The sequence below is a fragment of the Uloborus diversus genome, chromosome 1 (genome assembly GCF_026930045.1).
Source record: "Uloborus diversus isolate 005 chromosome 1, Udiv.v.3.1, whole genome shotgun sequence".
NCBI classification, from domain to species: Eukaryota; Metazoa; Arthropoda; class Arachnida; order Araneae; family Uloboridae; genus Uloborus; species Uloborus diversus.
The window spans coordinates 100,942,644-100,959,483 of NC_072731.1; the positions used below are offsets into that span (position 1 = coordinate 100,942,644).

General features: G+C 35.2%; 1 protein-coding gene across 3 annotated transcripts in view; it reads right to left on the reverse strand.

Annotated features, from left to right (window-relative positions):
• The window catches only part of LOC129235147 (26 kDa secreted antigen-like), a 103,979-nt gene extending 94,108 nt beyond the window's left edge, over positions 1-9,871 (reverse strand). The window contains exons 1-2 of one of the 3 annotated variants that reach the window (XM_054869017.1): positions 9,617-9,869; positions 8,617-8,746 (exon numbers count right to left, since the gene is read on the reverse strand). In XM_054869017.1, coding sequence (XP_054724992.1) covers positions 8,617-8,746; positions 9,617-9,754 — 268 coding nt within the window. In that variant the 5' untranslated portion in view covers positions 9,755-9,869. Of the gene's footprint in view, positions 1-8,616; positions 8,747-9,616 lie in introns of all 3 variants that reach the window. The other 2 variants (XM_054868872.1, XM_054850111.1) reach the window with 2 other exon arrangements.
• Between the last annotated feature and the right edge of the window lie 6,969 nt (positions 9,872-16,840).

Sequence of the window (16,840 nt, forward strand, 5' to 3'; positions counted from 1 at the left end):
GAATAATTAGGGTTGTTAAGAACAATTAAAATATTTTCGAACAAAGCTTCAAATTTATTTTGTAACAAGTTATCTCGCAAAATATTTCGGTACTAGTTTTTATTTTTTAGTAAAGTTTTAGTCTGATATTCTTCGGGTCAGGAAGAACAAAAAATTTTGGAACTATATTTACTCAATATTCAGTGTTTTGCTTTATTTCCAGTATAGCTAAAGATAAAGGTCTTACTTCCCACATTTCTCTTCGAAAGTAATTCTCTAACCTCCTCAGACACAAAAGTCATCTTTAAAATGACTGACCAGATTGAAATAGACCAAAAACAATAGAAGCAAGAAAGTTATGTTAAAAAACACACTTCCTTCATATTTCTCTTTGTAATAACCAAGAAAGCTTTTTAAATTGAGCTAGTATTTATTTTGCGTCATTAAAAAGTAAAGTCGTAATTCACAAAACAATTACTCTTCCCTGATGCTATAACTTTTTTTTAAGTGCAGTGACGCAGCGAAGGGGGGAACCCCCCCCCCCCCCCAAAGCCATTGGTTTTAACATAAACGCAAATTCTAATGCAGCAGTTTATGCATATGAAAGGGCTGTTTGATTATAAAAAAAATCCCCTTCAGAACGTATTTTTCATCCAAAAAAAAACCCTCCAGAAATTTTTGATCAAAAGAACCACTCCAAAAAGTATTTTTCACCAAAAAAAAAAATCCCCCAGAAGAATTTCTGACTGCGCTAGTGTATAAGTGTAATATTTTCATTTTCATTTTCTATAACCAACTTACATAATATTGAATTTAAGACCAAAGAGGAATGTATCTCATCAAATCCTACCTCAATTTCTTGAGAAATTGATTATTTTATTCAAAATATTAATTTAATAATTTGACTGCAACTTCATATGGGTTTTGTCACCTCTTCTACATTGGCATACAATAAAAACTGTTATAAAAAGTTCTGTCACAAAGTTCCACACTTGGTTCAAGTATGCATTAGCGCGAAAATTACAGAGTTTCAATTGTCAATCCAATAATTGATATTGAAATTTTAATGATAGAGTGTAGCAGGGGCGGACTGGCTGACTTTGGCACAGTCGGCAAAAGAGTACCTTGGCCCAACTTTGTAAATTAAAAAAGTTAAATTAACCAGTACGGAATCTCGATTCTTTCGAGTCAAGCAAAGATATTAAAGTACCGCTAGTTCCTATTTTCCGTTAAGTTTCTAAATCAAGTTTTAAAGTTCTAAAAAAAGAAAAGTGTGAAACGTAAAATTAAACTAACACTGACACTTTTTTAATGTGCCTTCAAAGAAGGATACTAATGATTATAAGTCTGAAAAGGCGCATCTTTAGGCTTCTATACTGACAACATAGGAAGGACGCAAGGAAAGGGAGGAATAAGGTTATTCCCTCGGAATTTTTTCGAAATTGGTTGATCTACATGCGTCTAAGGAGAAAAGGATTAGGAGAAGGGGTTCTAGTTCCCTTCCAAGCGTTGTTTTCAAAGTTGATGTCGAAAACCGCAAACTTACAATTTTCGGTTGTTTGTTGTTGTTGTCGTGTCCAAAGAAGTGCAGAGTGCGAAAGGTTTAAATGGCTCCAAAAGTCTTAAAAACAAGATCCGCTAATTCTGGAGCCCGATGACTGTAAAGGATTTCATGTGGTGGTGCTCCAAGTTGGAGGAGGGAGCAAACAATGGCCTGGCAATTAAAGACATGATCCGGGGTTAGTTGTGAATAGATACAGTGCTTGCAGATGGGATAGGATTTAAAATTATTTGGTAGAATCTTCATGCCCTTGAAATGTCCAGTACGTAGCCTAGTTATTGTAGAAGAGAGGTTTCTTGGGCAGTGGAGGTTAGGGATTGTTGCATTGCTGAAAAGCTGATTATAGATCCTTCGCCTGGCTACAGCATTAACGTCTTTGAAGGTGGCTGTTAGTGGTTGGTCTTGGTCACGTGCCTCCTTTGCAAGGGCATCTGCACACTCATTTCCCTCGATTCCGACATGAGCTGGGATCCACTGGAGAATGCAGGTTGTCTTGAGTGAGTGGAGAAAAAAATTAATTTCTTGTGTCAGTCCTGTCATACCGTTACGTATGGCTTCAAGTGCTGATTTTGAGTCGGAAAAAATCACGATTTCTTCTATTAGGTCTTCAGGAGTAGGGGAAGAAAGACAATGAGCAAGAGCCTCTTTAATAGCGACAAGTTCGCTAGTAAAGTTTGAGGCGATTTGGCCAGTGGGTATTTTAAGCTTGACATTATTTCCTGAGGGATAAATGATGGAGATTCCTGCGCCACCTCTATTACAGTCAATGTCAGAGGAACCATCTGTGTAGATTAATACACTGTTTTCTTTTGCAAGTGAACGAATAGTCTTCGCCTTTCTGTAATAACATTTGATTTGGTTCCTTCTTAGAGCATGGTTCAAGTAGGTAGGTATTGATTTTAGTACTCTTAGGAGGTCTAAAAGTAGAGAGTGGTTCTTGAGTTATGTCCAAGGAGGAATGGGCAAGACCAATGGCTCTTCTGATATCCCTGTCTAACTGCAGCGTTGATGATCTCTGAAGCCTTGATGTGCCTGTCCAAGCGTTGAAGGCTCTGTGGGCAATGTGGTCTTTATTGTGGCTTCTGATTTTATATGTGAACTTTACAGTAGAGGGTTTCCGTCTGTTCTCGAGGGAAACAAGACCACTTTCGAGTTCAGCCTTGGTGTTATTAGCAGAGGATACTGCACCAATGATGATTTTGGAAGCTCTATATTGGACTGAGTCTAAAGTCTCTTTGGCAGATTCGGATGCATGTGCCCAAATGGGGGAACAGTACTCGAGTACTGGCCTGATGACGGTGCAGTAGGTGCTTTTTAACGTTGATGATCTTGAGCCCCAGTTGGTGCCGCAGAGTTTGCGGAGGATGTTCAATTTTTTTAGACTTTTGTTTGCTGTAATTTTCGTATGTTTTATAAATCTCAGTTCTGGATCTAAAAACACTCCCAGGTATTTGGGATTTTCGACGCGCTTAATAACGGAGTCTTCAATTCTTAAGTTCGGTTGGAAGGTTCCACGATTTTTCCGATCCAATTTTCGGTAACGCTGAGGAGAGGAAAAAGGGGTTCTCCCACAATTTTGTTATCTTAACTTTTTTTTTTCAAATTTGAAGTCTATTTTAGTCTATCTATGTTTACAATAGAGTGTGGAGGGTTCTTCCCAGACATTCTCCGAAATGAGAAGTTTTAGAAATGCAATTTAAGGTTGCCCTTGGTAAAACTAATGGAACAAGGGAGCATCGGGCAAGGCCGTAGCCAGAATTTTGTTTCGGTGGGGGGGACGAAAATTTTCAACAAAAAGACGAAAAAGTCACCTGGTGTTATCATTTTTGAAGCATTGCGCATTGGTAGACATATGACAGTAAGAGGGGGGAGGGGGGCAACACAGCAAAGTGAAAATGTTTTTGGAAGTAGACGTGGGAAACTGATGGTGGCGATATTATTGTTTGCTTTTTTGGATTTTTTTCTTGTGAACAGTAATTTTACTAAAATATCAAAAGTTAAAGTTACTTTATCAAAATGTGAACAAATGTTTTCTCAGATAATTTATATTTATTATTATAATATCATTTAATCAAAATTTAATAATGTACAAGTTTTGTTGGTTCAGAAAACAATGTGTGGTGTCGTAAGCGTCGCAATTGCGAGAGATACCAATGACATAAGGACCTTTAATTGGCGCTCAAGGTGGACATGAAATAATAATATATACCACCAATCACTTTTCATGAGCTGTGAGGATCAGGAGCGCCCAAATGATTGTTTGTAAGGGAGGAGCAGACCTAGGAGTATTTTGAATATTTTGAAATTCATGCCAAACTGACACTGGGTTCGGTATCTCATTTTAGACGCAATTTCAAAAGACATTTTTTTTAACTCAACTCAGGCTACATTTGGTAGTAACGCAAGGGAAATGATTTGGCTTGCAGATAGTCCCTCGGAAATTTTTGAAGCCTTAAAAACGCATTGGGGACTGTCCCCGGAAAATTCTGTTATTGAAGTTGTAAAAACGCAATTTTGGGATATATGTTAGAGGATGAGGGGGTTCCTATAACTCGGAATTTTTTTTTTTTTTTTTTTTTTTTTTTTTTTTTTTTTTTTTTTTTTTTTTGCGTTATAAGACTTACGCTTATGAGACTAGGGGTTCTCAAATTAGAAGATGATTCGGGAGTTCTAAAATTTTTTACAATGAGACTAAACGCCAATACAAATTTTCTTTGGATGAGTTTACGGGAATTATATGGAAATTTAGGAGTTTTCCCTTCTTAAAAACACATTCTAAAGTTCTCTTTGGTAGCATTAGACAAAAAAAAAGTAGTTTTCCAGGGAAAATTGTTTGTAATTGAAGTCTAAGAAACATGATTTTCTATTTTGTTTAGTACGACGGCTTATAGAGTGCGTAAGTGGCTACTGCCCTCCCGTGAATTTTCGAAATCAAAACTCTGAAAACGAACTCTGAAACCTTGCCTCCCCCTCCTCCACCCTTAGAATTCAGTCCTAAATCCGCCTATGTTCAGGAGCTCTCTCTTCTAAGTCGAAATTTTCCTGCTTCAGATTCAGTTTTCAGACTTGCTTTCCCGTATGCGATTCTGAGATCAAAATACTCGCATAGCGATAATTAACTATAAATCAATGAAATATCTTGCCAACTGAAAGCATTTAGTTGAATCTGTCACAACCAGTGAATACTATGAGCGTGCACGGAAATTTTGGTGCCCGTCACAAATGACTTTTACGGACCCACTTTTATCTTGTTTATCCCTACGTCCTTACATATATTTCACCCCTCATTTAAAAAATCTCGGATCGGACCTCCTTCAGGCTCGGAACTGGGTCGGGTATCCCTTCTCTCCCTCCCCCCTACCCCCCAAAGCATGGCCCACGCATTTATAGCTGAGCTGGGGCCGCTTTGTCTAATGGTGCAAGTCCTTTCAATTTTTGTTAATAGACGTACAAATATAAGTTCTTAACGCTCTTTTTTCGTCCCGGGCCCTCTTTCAGGCCTTGTCGGACCCCAATTTTTTTGGCCCCCTCCCGTTTCCTCAATGCGGAAGCCATGGCCCACAGAGCTCTAAAAACTAGAGAGAAAGTTGATAAGACAGGAAAGCATTCGCATGTGTGAACTTCGGCCATTTACTTTGGTCCCTGCGTAGGATGGAAAAAAAAATAAACCTGTTTCCAAACGCTTTTTTCGCATAGAGTATGCGAATTACATGGTTTTTTTTTTTTTACTATGACACTTTAAAGAATGTTATGTAAATTTAAAATGTATTAAGTTCAAGAAAAAAAAATTGCTTGAAGTGGCCCACTCGGTGGTTGGCCCAGTCGGGGATCCTCGACAAGCTGACCTGGTCAGTCCGCCCCTGTAGTGTAGCGTTGTTCACAAAACGCTCTGCAGGAAATAAAGTAAACAAAAATTCAAACAAAGTCATACATATTAAAATAATATTAGATTTTCTATCATTGAGAAGGTCGCTTTCCAGTAATTCTTCCAGGGAGCTTTTATAGGTTTAACTCTTGAATACCATTTGTGTCACTCAGAGATTGTTAAGTAAATAGCCTGAAGATATATTTATAATGTGAAAGTATCTTTTGATATGGGAAGTTTTTCAAAAAGAGCATATCTTTTCAAAAAGTTTCTATGAAATCATATAATATATCGAGTTACTAAAATGTGTTTCAAGTACAAGGAAACAATGAACACTTACTAACTAAACATTAAGTTAGAATATGAGCATTAAATTTACGTAAAATGACATGGAGTTTACGTGCAAAAATTGCGCAGTCGCAACACTGTACGAACATCTCATACAAGATGCACCATCATAATATAGATTACACAATTTTTAAATATTTAATCCATATGAAAAGATTACTTCTTTAGTTAAGGCAAACCATTACTCTCAATCAGTTTTTTCTGTTCTGAAATTGCAGGCAAATCATTTTCTAAGTTATCTATATTGAATTTACCCCTTTTCTTATTATTCTCAGTGAAAACTTTGGGGGTGCGACCGCCCCCTCTTGACCCCCCTATTTGCCGCCCCTGGTATGTACGTATCTCGCATAACTGAAAACGGTATGCCGTAAAAGGTTGCAATTTGAATGTAGACTTTAAGTGCAGTCTAGTAGTGCACTTTCCCTTTTGATCCCATTCGAATTTTCCAAAAGGTGCCTTTTACACGTTTTGGGGAGCGAATCAGTATCAATTTCATTACAAGCTTGAGTAATGTTAAAATTTGTCAAGGTTATGGTCCCCAAGCCTATGTCGCCAACTTGGTGATGTATCGTCAAGTTGGCGACATAAATTTTCGAACAGGCAAAAAATAATAATTTTTCGAATCTGGTTTCAATTTAGTGCTTTTTGCAATATTTAGCGAGTAATCCATTGAATCATTTGAAAAATGTCAATATTTATAAAATGAATCTCTGTGAAAAAAAATTTTGCAAATAGGTTTGCAACAAACTATGGATGTAATTAATTAGTTAAAGTGGCTTACTCTAAGGCATTGCTATATTGTAGTTTTGCCTTATACACGCTCATACAGTTTTTATGCAATTTTAGATTTAGATCACAGACGATAATAAGAAGATCTTTCTTTACGATTGAAAGTGGATTTCTTTGCAACTTTGACCAAGCATGACGGCAATGCACAAAATAAAAAATTGTCGTCAAGATTTAAAGTGAGCCAAGTTAAGTACCACGGGGAAGTACACAACTCAAAAGTACATAAGTCTCTATCTATATGTTCATCATGCTTTCACGTGTGTAGAAAATGTTAGAGGCTATTCATTTAAGACGTATTGCTTCTAACGAACGTACATACACTGCTCGACATTGAAAATGCAACACCAAGAAGGAGTGGTCAGAAAATGATGAAATTTGGTAAAAAGACAGAGACAGGAAGGAATAGTAAATGACCTTAATTTCAAAATGATAGGCAGAATACAGAGCGAGAACGGCGTCGGCTCAGTAGGATGTAGGACCACCGCGAACAGCGATACACGAAGAAACACGTCTAGGCATGAGTCAATAAGGGTGCGGATGGTGTCCAGAGGGATGGCTCTCCATTCCCTTTCAACCATTTGCCACAGTTCGTCTTCAGAACGGTGCAGGGACAGAGTCTGCAAACGGCGTCCAATCACATCCTACACATGTTCGACTGGTAACAGGTCAGGAGAGTATGGTGGTCAGGGAAGCATCTGTGTGCCCTGGAGAGCATGTTGGCACATGCGAGCACTGTGTGGTCGGACGTTATCCTGCTGAAAAATTGCATTAGGTAGCCCTTGAAGGTAAGGGATTGCCACCGGCCGTAGCACATTATTCAAGCATCGTTGGACCGTCATAGTGCCCTGAATACGAACTAGAGGTGATATGGAATTGTACGCAATTGCGCCCCAAACCATTATACCACGTTGTCGTGCGGTGGGACGTTCCATGGTTACTGCCGGATTAGATCTGTCTCCACGTCGACGCCGCCACACACACATGAGGTGACTATCACTGGATAAACAGAAGCGGGATTCATCTGAGAACACGACATTTCGCCATTCTGTCATCCACGTCGCTCTAGTCCGGCACCATACTAAACGTTTGCTGTCTATGTTGTGGGATCAATGGCAGTCTTCTTAGCGGACGCCGTGATTGCAGACCACGTGCGATCAAACGACGGGAAATGGTTCTGGTTGGCACGGGAACATTCAGGGTATCTTGCACCTGCTGCAGAATCGAGGAACAAGAGACTTGTGGGACTGCTACAGCTTGTCGGTGGATGCGGCGATCCACGCGTTCTGACGTCACTCTAGCTGCCCCTGCACCCCTCAATCTTGCCACATTTCGTTGTTCCAACCATCTTCGGCACAGACGATGCACCGTGCTCGCATCCATGTGGGTATCAGCTGCGATTTGACTTACGGACCAGCTCCCCATCTCAGTCCGATCACCATACCGCTCGTAAAATCGTCGATCTGCTGGAAGTGTCTTCGTTGACGGCGGCTTGGCATTCTCTCGTGTTACACGTATCCTCCAAAACAAAAACAAAATTTCTTCGATAATTCTCCAGTCAGAAATAACGACTCGAATATTGCCCATTCTGCAGGTTCCTTCCCTTATATCTTACATCACGTGCGTCGGACATAACTCAGTGATGTACGTCTACTCTAAAATTTGCATAAATTTCTGAACACTCCTTCTTGGTGTTGCATTTTTAACGTCGAGCAGTGTATGTCCACGCATCCATTCTTTTGCACGATTAAAAACATCTATTTTTTTTATAGAAACAAGAAGTAGTGTAGTGTGCGCATCTGCTTTTTTTTAATTATGTAATGTTTGTTTACTTGCTATTTTTATGACCTTTTTCAAATAGAAAAAAAAAGCTTTGTTGATCACTGTATTGCTTACAAAGTAAGAAATTTATGGCGATAAGATTAATTTTGTCACAAATTTAACTGTTCATAAAAGTGTGAATCGATGAATGGAAAATGCAAAGGCAGAAAGCATAGATTTTTTTTTTTTTTTCAAATAATGTAAATGTCGAATAATTACCTAGTTCAATGTAACAGTATAAGTGCATTTTACTCACCAATTGATATAATAGTGCCGTTTATACAATTTCTCTGCGGCAAGTTAAACTTTATAGTTGGCTCGGTAGCAGTAGCACCAAATAGCAGTTTATTTCCACATTTAGCTGAAACATCTTTGCTGAACTTCACCTATATAAAATATTAAATAAGCTATGATGCTTAAGAAATTATTCATACTTCCAGAGTTACCTTTTTTTTTTTTTTTTCATGTTGAAATTAAAATTTTTAATGCGACGCAACCAACTTTCTTGCACAAAGTTTCCGTTTAGAAATTTCTGACAGAGTTGCAGAAAATATAGTTTTAACTTATAAAACATTTCATCTTCTTTTTTCTTCCATCTTCATTGTCCCAACACCTTGCTTCGTCTGAAAATTTCATCTTTTAAATCTTACCCGGACTTTCGTCAGAAACTATATCATTATTTTGAAATTTTTGTTATTTGTTCTTAACAAATATTTCGTTAGCTTTAGTCAAAATTTTTGTTTTCGTTTTATTATTGTAACTGCCGAATATTTTTACAGTATTTATCAAACCATTATTAATATCAATCTATTTCCGTTAGAAACATTCATATTAAGGCTCTCACTAGAACTTTTATTGCGTTTTTTTTACTTATGCGCCTTTTTCTGTTGGTCCCTTTGTTCGGTGAACAAGTGAGAGTTCAATGCATATGGCTTTCTCTGGGCAAAATATTTAACAATTTCTTCTCGATACGTACGCCTTTACAATCTCACAAAAAGATGAATGATTTTCAAAAAAGAAAATTACAGAATTTAATCACAAAAATTTCTAGTGAAGATGTGAGAAATTTTTGTTTGTCTTCTTCGAGACTTTCTTTGTAACGCACGTAGTATTCTAAATATTTTGAATGTAAATTAAAAAGCATACCAAACATGACAAACAATGTGTTCGTTCTAGCCATGATTTCATATTAACCGTGGTCTTATTAAGGGAGTTAAAATGTATATATAAATATCAGAGATGATTTTATTACTTACCTTGCATTGTGGCGTCACTTTATCAACGTACGTTGGAACCAATCCATCTTTTTTAAGATTGTAGCATTTTTTTACTGCATTTACATCGCACAGCAATACACACAGAAGAACCAACTTTGGCAAGAATGAGTGCAGCATAGTTGCTCTTCCCAGAACGATATTCAAATTAATAACCACGCCCAGATTCTTATTGAAAATCTATCGTTCGTGAAAGAGAACAGTGCTGGCTTAACTGAACAAATACAGCTTTTCCTTTTAAAATCGCATAAAAAACTACTTAAATCATCAGAACACGGTGAGAAACGGTTTAATTGAGATTATCGGTTTAAGATTATTTTTATCGCGACAGGTGTATGTTTGAGATTAGCAGTGAAAACGAGTTACAAAGCATTGCAATTTCTTTCTCTCAATGCTTCACCTTTAAATTACTCGTACATTAACTAGAACTTCCTAGTGAGAACTTCCTAAGTGATTGGTCAACTATTATCATCCAAAGATTATTTTTCACTTTTTAGTTCATTTTGCTACGAAAGCGTGTTTTTTTAGTTTTTTAAACTATTATTTATTTTTCTGTTTTTGTCTTATGTTGGAGAATTATCAGGCGACGAAATCATTTATAAAACGAGTGCAAGGTAATATCTTAAAGTTAAGACACGGGCACCCCGATGGGAAGCTACTGTGAGTCATCGATGTATGTTTGTGGAAATCATATTTATATTACTTTGAAAATTTGAGATGCATTTGAATAAAAGTTTTGTTCAACAATGGTCTGATCAGTAATGAATTTCCAATTGAAGGCTCACCTAAATTTTGGCATGAAATTAGTTAAAAACAATTATATTTCATGTTCTAATTACCTTGGAACATTGGAACAAATTTTGCCTGATGCAGAAAAATTAAAGGTTTTTGTAGATATTTTTAATTATTTTTGCGAGCATTTTTAATGTATTTTTTCAAATTTTTCCTTTTTCACATTGTTGGATTTATGCCAAAATATTGATTAAAATTGGAGGAAACTAACAATTAAAAGAGTTAATTAAATTATTTGATCATAGAATATTGCATTGTCATCGGGTCTGAGGTCGCGTGCCAAATTTCAAAAGAATCCGATCGCAGGAAGTGGGCGAAATTTGAGCTGCAAGATTCCGTTACAAGATACATACAGGTGAAGCTAGTAAAAGCGTGTTAAAAAATAAAATAATAGTTTAAAAAACTAAAAAAACACGCTTTCGTAGTAAAATGAACTAAAAAGTGAAAAATAATCTTTGGATGATAGTAGTTGACCAATCACTTAATTTTAATGTAATACAAAAAACCGTGGGGTGCTGTCTACTAACATTTTTGCTTGGACAACAAATGGTGGAAATTCAAGACAACTGATAAGAAGCCCCCCCCCCCACGCTTTTTTGTATTACATTAAAATTAAGTGAATGGTCAACTACTATCATCCAAAGATTATTTTTCACTTTTTAGTTCATTTTGCTACGAAAGCGTGTTTTTTTAGTTTTTTAAACTATTATTTTATTTTTCTGTTTTTTAGTCTTATGTTGGAGAATTATCAGGCGACGAAATTATTCATAACACGAGTGCGAGGTAATATCTTAAAGTTAAAACAAGGGCACCCCGATGGGAAGCTACTGAGTCATCGATGTAGTTTGTGGAAATCATATCTACATTACTTTGAAAATTTGAGATGCATTTGAATAAAAGTTTTGTTCAACAATGGCCTGATCAGCAATGAATTTCCCAATTGAAGGCTCACCTAAATTTGGCATGAAATTAGTTAAAAACAATTATATTTCATGTTCTAATTACCTTGGAACATTGGGACAAATTTTGTCTGATGCAGAAAAATTAAAGGTTTTCGTAGATATTTTTAAATAATTTTTGCGAGCATTTTTTTATGTATTTTTTGAAAATTTTCCTTTTTCACATTGTTGGATTTATGCCAAAATATTGATTAAAATTGGAGGAAACTAACAATTAAAAGAGTTAATTAATTAATTTGATTATAGAATATTGCATTGTCATCGGGTCTGAGGTCGCGTGCCAAATTTCAAAAGAATCCGATCGCAGGAAGTGGGCGAAATTTGAGCTGCAAAATTCCGTTACAAGATACATACATACATACATACATACATACATACATACATATATACAGGTGAAGCTAATAAAAGCGTGTTAAAAAAGAAACCAGTTCACCGTAAAAGCAAGGGAAAAAAAGAAAATCATATATTTGTACATACTTTTACATTTAATTTTCTTCAATTCATTTAGAAAACAATTTTTTACTTTCTTTGATATTGGATTTAAAACTTAGCAAGTTACTTTATAATTGGAGTAGTCAAATGTTTTGAAAACAGTTTACTGATGACAAAAACTTACGCAAGTTTAAAATCCATTATCAAAGAAAGTCAAAGAAACAGAAAAAAAAAGTGTTTTGACGGGTAAAGGTAGGACGGGTGAAAATTGCTTCTACTCTTCTACATTTGATCGAAGGCATTGCCTGTTTAGTGATATTTTTATAGTTGAAAATGTAACCCTAACTCCAGTAAATTAACCCTAAACTCCAGTAGGTAGCGTTCATTGTTGACCATTTTTTCGTTTCTTCATTCCCCTGAAATGACACAGTCTTACCAGTAAAACAGTTTTGTTACCGGATCGAGTTCAGCCTTGTCGCAATAAAGCCTTTCCCTGCATGTTAAATATTACCAAAACATATTATCAAATCATCATGTCGTGGCACGAGTTTCATTGTTCTAACACGCGTGTTACTCAATCATCGGCTATTATATATATGAGGATGATCAAATCCTATGTTTTTAAGCATGCTCTTTCAGAAAAAATACTTTTACAATGTTTAAAAACGACCCCATTTTACAAAAAACAGTATCAATATGAACTGTTTGTTTATTTTTCGCCGATGGCGGTGAAAAAGAAGATAAAATGATACCTTTCTTTTGTGGTTTCATAAAGTATTATGGAAGAACTACCCTCCTCCCAAAACCACATTTAAGAAATATTATTCATGATCATTCGAGTATAATGCAACAGTACAACTGTGGTTCAGAATCTTGCAGTGACTTTAGATTATATTTTTTTTTTGGAAATTTGGATCAAATATATTTTGAGAAAAAAAAAGTCATTGAAAAATGACAAACTCATGGTAAGACCCATTAGCACGACACTCTAAGCAACTGAGCTAATAAGGCTTCCCTCCTCGGGCGTTATACATTAAAACAATGCGTATTAAAAATCATAAAAACCTTTTTTTTTTTTTTTTTTTTCGAAAAACTACCAAAATGTTTTTGGTTTCTTTTCGACTGAAAGCAGTGAAAAAAAAATCTTTAAATCGTACCTTACTTATGAAATTTGATGAATTATTAATTAAGTTATTGCATTGGTCGCAAAAATACCTTTGAGGAATAATGTGTATGATTTATCTATACTGCCGTGTGCAGGTAAAGGGCAGTAACTGGAATTTTTTTTTTTTTTTTTTTTTTGGTACAAACTCGTTTATTTGGTTTCCGGTGAAAAAAAGGCGCGAAAAAGACGTCTAATTCCAACCTTTCCCCATAGTTAGTGTTGAATCCAAAACGCGTTTCTTCAATTATATCGAAAACTCATTCCTGCAGATACCTGCACACGGCAGTATACGTGTGTGTGTGTGTGTGTGTGATGATATATACTGTAGTGTGCATAAGATATCTCTAAATTTGCTCTGAGCCCCGACACGGAAGGGGATCATAAGTTTGACGTCTCTATGTATCTGTGTATCTGTCTGAGGCACTCTAGCGCCTAAGCGGATGGACCGATTTTGAAAAAAAAAATTGTTTGAAAGGAGAGTTGATCGAGAGTGTTCTTATCTAGGTTTCATCTTTGGATGACATTAACCAACAAAGATATTAACTAAAAACCTCTAAAATGTTTTTCACGATTTTTGCAGTGAAAACATAGTTAAAAAAATTTTAATTAAGTACTAAAATAAAGAGAAAAATTTTCCCGCTTCTGATATAATGTGCTTGGAACTTCCATGTTTCACAAAATTCGAATTATAACGTTTTTTAAAGCAGATTTTAATAACGGCAAAGCCTTTTTATTCACGCGATTGATAACCGAATTCATTGTTGGGCCGAGAAGAAATGAAGCGCAACAAAATTTTTATCTGTTGCCATTTTATATTTAATGGCAAATAAAATACTTCACATTGATTTTAATAACATAAGACTTTTAAAAGGATTTTCAATTTTCCTTCTTGATTCTACAGTTGCAACTCAGATGGGGGTTTTTAAAACATTTAATTTTATCGTTGCTTGTTATCCTTCACCATATAGTATCGGTGGAGGGGAGAGAGAAGAGGACATCAAAACAAATTTCGTGCTCAATGTCCTTAAAAGCATAGTCGGGCCACGGTTGGGAGGGAAAATTTACGTAAGGTCAAAGGACTTTTTTCAAACTCATAGAACAGACACACACACATAGCTGTGCGGGTTCAGCAAGTTACATGCATAAATGTTTGAAAACACTCGAAATGTCAGCTGAAATCGAGGCATATTTAGCTTAAAACGCTTCTGTCAGAGAATTTTAGTTTCTAATTAAAGGATTATAGAACTTTAATCACGTAATTGGAGAGGAAATATCATTAGTGATTTGATCTCTTTGATCAAAATGAGCTTTCAATTCTTTTAAATAGAAAGAAAGGACAGGGATACACAATAAATATTTCTTTAATATTTTATAAATTGCAAAGGCAAACTAGAAAAGTTCTAAACATGTTTCTTTCTTTTGACTCGAACTTTCATAAAAAATATTTATAGCTAAAATGTATCACTGAAAGTATGACTGCATAGGACTTCCAAACAATGCATCTGGTAGATTTCTAACATTCCAATTAAAATCGAACAAGGAAAATAAAAATACTAACAGAATCTACAAAGATCTCTTTGATTACATTTTCCTAAGTTTTGCAAAAATTGGAGACCTTCGAGAAATGTTTTGAATTTTTGAAATTAAGGAAAGATAAGAAATAACTGTGCTACTTCATCTAGAAATTCTGTGCATTTTCTCAATAGAAAACAAGACATATTTTTAAACACTTTAGTTTCAGAAAGTGAAGAGACACAATTTATTTCGCAAACATAAAATCTGTCTCAATAAAATTATTATTAATCAAGTGAAATATCAGCAACAGTAAGTTTGTTTCATCGACTGAGTCAGAAGTTTTAAGTTATTAAAAAGATTCATCTTACTTGTTGCTGAAGTTGTTTTTTGATAAATTTCAAAAGAGTTTATACAGGGTGTTCCGTTTTAACCTGCAAAAAAACCTCTATTTTCGCAACCGTTAGTCCTAGATGCATACTTCCAATTTCAAAAATGTTCAAAATCAGGTGCGGAGTTAAGATATTGAAAGTTTGAAGTAAAAGTAAAAATGAGTCAAAAAAATACAACATTTAACTTTTTATACTGGCCCTATGTCCCCTAACTTATGTTTAGAGAAATAATCTCCATTGAAAATTAATGCAAACACAAAAAAAAAACTGGACACTTGTGCGACCAAAACTCAAGGAGATAAATTCCAGTTCAAAGTTTTAAGGGACCATACAGAAGATGAGATTAGAACTTATCACCCTTTCAAAAGAATGACAAGTTGTCAAAGTTAAAATTAAAATAAATAATAAAAAAAAAAGGTATTTATATTCTTCATTGCTATTCAAAAATTCATGCAAATGTTATGCCATGATACGCAAAATCACACTGCAAAACCTCGAACAATTTGAACTGGAATGTATGCACACATATAATTTTAAACACTTGTAAATCGTTCCCAATATTAGCAGCCCTCATGCACCCACAAACCAAGAAGGATGTGTTAAAGAGGAGAGAACCTTTTACACAAGATTTCTCATACGCTTTTCTTTTTAAACGTCAAACACAAACATCTTTTTTTGTTTACAGACATTTCAAAAATAGATTCATCACTGAATATAATACTTTTCCAATGTTGTTGCCCCTGTTTGAGCTTCTTTTTGCTACAGGATAGTCGTGCACGTTTCTGCTTCATGTTTATCTTTGGTCTTACTTCGTAGATCCTCAATTAAAATTGCAGTTTATGCAACCGTGCAAGTGTAGTTGACGTGGATGAGATAACTATGCATTCTGTACAACACTTATGGACATAAGAAGCATTTTTCAACATTTATTTTGGACAAATTACTTTAATTTGGGTTCATCTCTTCCAGGTGTTACAATTTTTCTACTTCGTTTACTTCGGTTACTTTTTATTTGGTCAGTCCTTCTATATTCTGTTAAAATCTTACATACCATAGCTTATAAAAGGTTCATTTGAATTGAGTTAGATAGATTTTTTCTAACTTTAAGAAGTGATACAATATGTAATTTCGTTTTTTTCCAATTTATCACCTTGACGACCCATTTTGAGCAGTAAAAGGCTTTTAAAAGAGCGTAAAATTATCCGAGCGCCAAGCTCCATACTTGTGACAAACTATAGGGTAACAGGTATGAAAATATTTTCGCTACTTTTTAAAATTCACATTGAAGGAATAGATTATTCTAATTTTTTGAACATATAAAAAATCTATCTATTTCTCCAATGTGTTAATGATCCATAAATTAATAAAATAATATCTGAAAAGTTGTTTAAATTGATTTACCCATTCATGAATAATGAGTTTTTGTATTTTTAATTTGCATGCGTTCATTTTTCTTGACTCAGGGACAAGTTTTGTTCGAACAGTTCTGATATTCTATTATTTTGAATTTGTTTAGTATTATTTTCAGTTAATACTGAAAATACTGGTATTTTCCTCAGCAAATACCAGTATTATGAAATTGCAAAATTGCTCGAAATACCGGTATTCGGTATATCGGTATTACAATCCCTAGTAAAGTGGCTTAAGTCACAAATGTGCTGCGTTCGATATCTCGGTGAATATTGGTCACACTCATTTCAAACTATTCGTGTTGGAAATGTTTTGCAACGGAGATTATTTCTCTATGTATAAGGTAGGGGACCTGGGGGCCGTATAAAAAGTTAAATTTCGTATTTTTTGACTCATTTTTATTTTTGCTTCAAACTTTCAATAATCTTAAACTCTGCATCCGATTTTGAACATTTTTGCAATTGGAAGTGTGCATCTAGGACTAACGGTTGCGAAAGTAAAGGTCTTTTTGCAGGTTGAAACGGAACACCCTGTATATGTTCCA